At 36.9% G+C, this 2,117-nt stretch overlaps 1 protein-coding gene across 1 annotated transcript in view; it reads right to left on the bottom strand.

The window, feature by feature from the left end:
* LOC107757189 (collagen alpha-1(XV) chain-like) overlaps positions 1-2,117 on the bottom strand; it is a 65,498-nt gene that overhangs the window by 38,577 nt on the left and 24,804 nt on the right. The window contains exon 5 of the mRNA XM_016574606.1: positions 1,082-1,147. Coding sequence (XP_016430092.1) covers positions 1,082-1,147 — 66 coding nt within the window. The remainder of the gene's footprint in view (positions 1-1,081; positions 1,148-2,117) is intronic.

Below are 2,117 nucleotides of genomic sequence, written 5' to 3'. Positions count from 1 at the left end.
AGCAGAAAATAGTACAAACTTTGCTAAAGTGATTGTTTTGAACTAGTATTAACTTAAACATTATTTTTAAAAAAAACAAAAAAAACAACAACATTATTTTAGCTGAAGTATTTGTATCAATACCGATTTTTAAACAAAATAAACAACTTGAATGATTTATTTTCAAACAAAATCTGTTGCTCCATTAATGTTCAATACAAACGTATATATTTTTCCTGCAATTATACATTTTAGGCGCAGTGAATAGCACATTTTGTCTTAAGGTGTGCTTTTAGCCCCGTTGTACCCTACTTAATTTCAACTGAATAATCTCAAATATATAGTTTCAATGTTCTGAACTGTATGGATGGTGTATTTGTAGTGTTTTGGTGTGTGTTTGGGGTCTGTAGACTGCAGCTGTAAACGCTGGGATCCTCAAAGACTCGTTTATTCAGGCCATCAGATGAACAGTCTGTGTGTCAACTCAACATTAATAGACACATAGAGCACATGCGGCCACACACACACAAATAAAACTCATTTCACAACACAAGTACTATGTAAAGCATATGAAACTAAATCCCTGAATGAAACAGCAGCTTTACAGTAAACCGCTGAGCTGTAATGACGCACTGCGGCCACTAGAGGACGCTGTAGGTCTACTGTACTCTACTGTACTCTACTGTAACGCCGCAGTGAGTCTCTATCAGTCTGAGGACTCGCTGCTTCACACAGCATTAGTGGCACAAACTCCTCTATTACTTCATGAACGCTAGCAGCTTTAAACACATCAAATGGCTGGTTCCTCTCTTGATTTTGCATCTATGTAACAAAATATTTGAAGCATAATTTATTTCAGAGACGCAACATAGACTATGTTGCATCTCTGAAATAAGTTATGCTTCAAATATTTTTACATAAATATGCATATATTTAACATGACTTTCTGAGGTTGATGATCAAAAATGCTCTTTTTGGGGAGCTTCTGATTTTGTGCCACATTCATATATTATATTTGACCTATGGATGTAAAGTGATGTGTCTCTCTTGTGTATGTGTATGTTGTATAAGTGAATCTGTAGATGGATCTGCTGACACTCACGTAAGGATCGTCCTCCTCACACTGTTCATTCGGAGCGCTGGGATCCGCCGTCAACAGCGAAGTGTCCTCATAAACCATGTTTACGTTGTAGTACCCATGTCATTATACACATTTGTGTCCTCATAAACCATATATACCTGTACACACACACACACTGACAGTTAGAGTTACAAATGACCTGCTCTTATCATTCGATCGTGGTTGTATCTCTCTATTAGTGCTAATGGATCTTAGCGCTGCGTTCAACACTATCGACCACAACATTCTTTTGAATAGACTCGAAAATGATGTTGGCATTAGTGGATTGTGCATGGTTCAAATCGTACCTATCCGACCGCCATCAATTCTAAGCAGTCAATGAAGAGGTATCATATTGATCACAAGTGCTGTATGGAGTACCTCAAGGCTCAGTACTAGGGCTATTAGCCCGGTTCTGTCAACACTGCACTGGCTCCCTATTAAACATCGTATACATTTTAAAATGTTGCTAATTACCTATAAAGCCCTGAATGGTTTAGCATCTCAGTATTTGAGCGAGCCCTTATTGCATTATAGTCCTCCACTTCTGATGTGTTCTCAAAACTCTGGCCATTTGATAATACCTAGAATATCAAAATCAACTGCTGGTGGCAGATCCTTTTTCTATTTAGCTCCCAAACTCTAGAACAATCTACCTAACATTGTTCTGGAGGCAGACACACTCTGTCAGTTTATCCATTGTATTATGTTCACGGGTCAATTTGACCCACATTTTTTTTTTCAAGGCAACTGTACAGACCCAAATTAAATATATTTCTTGGGTATATGTTGTTATGTTGGTGTTTTGTTACCCTGGAAAGGGAAAAAAGGAGCCTTTTCTCTTTATTTTCAGTGCTGAAAAAGACTTTCTCAGACTCAGATGATAAAAGTGAGCTATCATTTCTATTTTCAATGTATATGAAATAATATTTAACTTATCTTTTTCTTCCAGACATTTTGTAACTTTTTTTCATTTAGGGCCATGAACATGCCTAAATAAGTTGTGTTCCAAATTTGA

This window comes from Sinocyclocheilus rhinocerous, unplaced genomic scaffold (assembly GCF_001515625.1).
Source record: "Sinocyclocheilus rhinocerous isolate Xijiao unplaced genomic scaffold, SAMN03320098_v1.1 scaffold1464, whole genome shotgun sequence".
Taxonomy (NCBI): domain Eukaryota; kingdom Metazoa; phylum Chordata; class Actinopteri; order Cypriniformes; family Cyprinidae; genus Sinocyclocheilus; species Sinocyclocheilus rhinocerous.
Note: the sequence above shows the minus strand (reverse complement) of the source record. Positions and strands in the feature narration are given on the sequence as shown.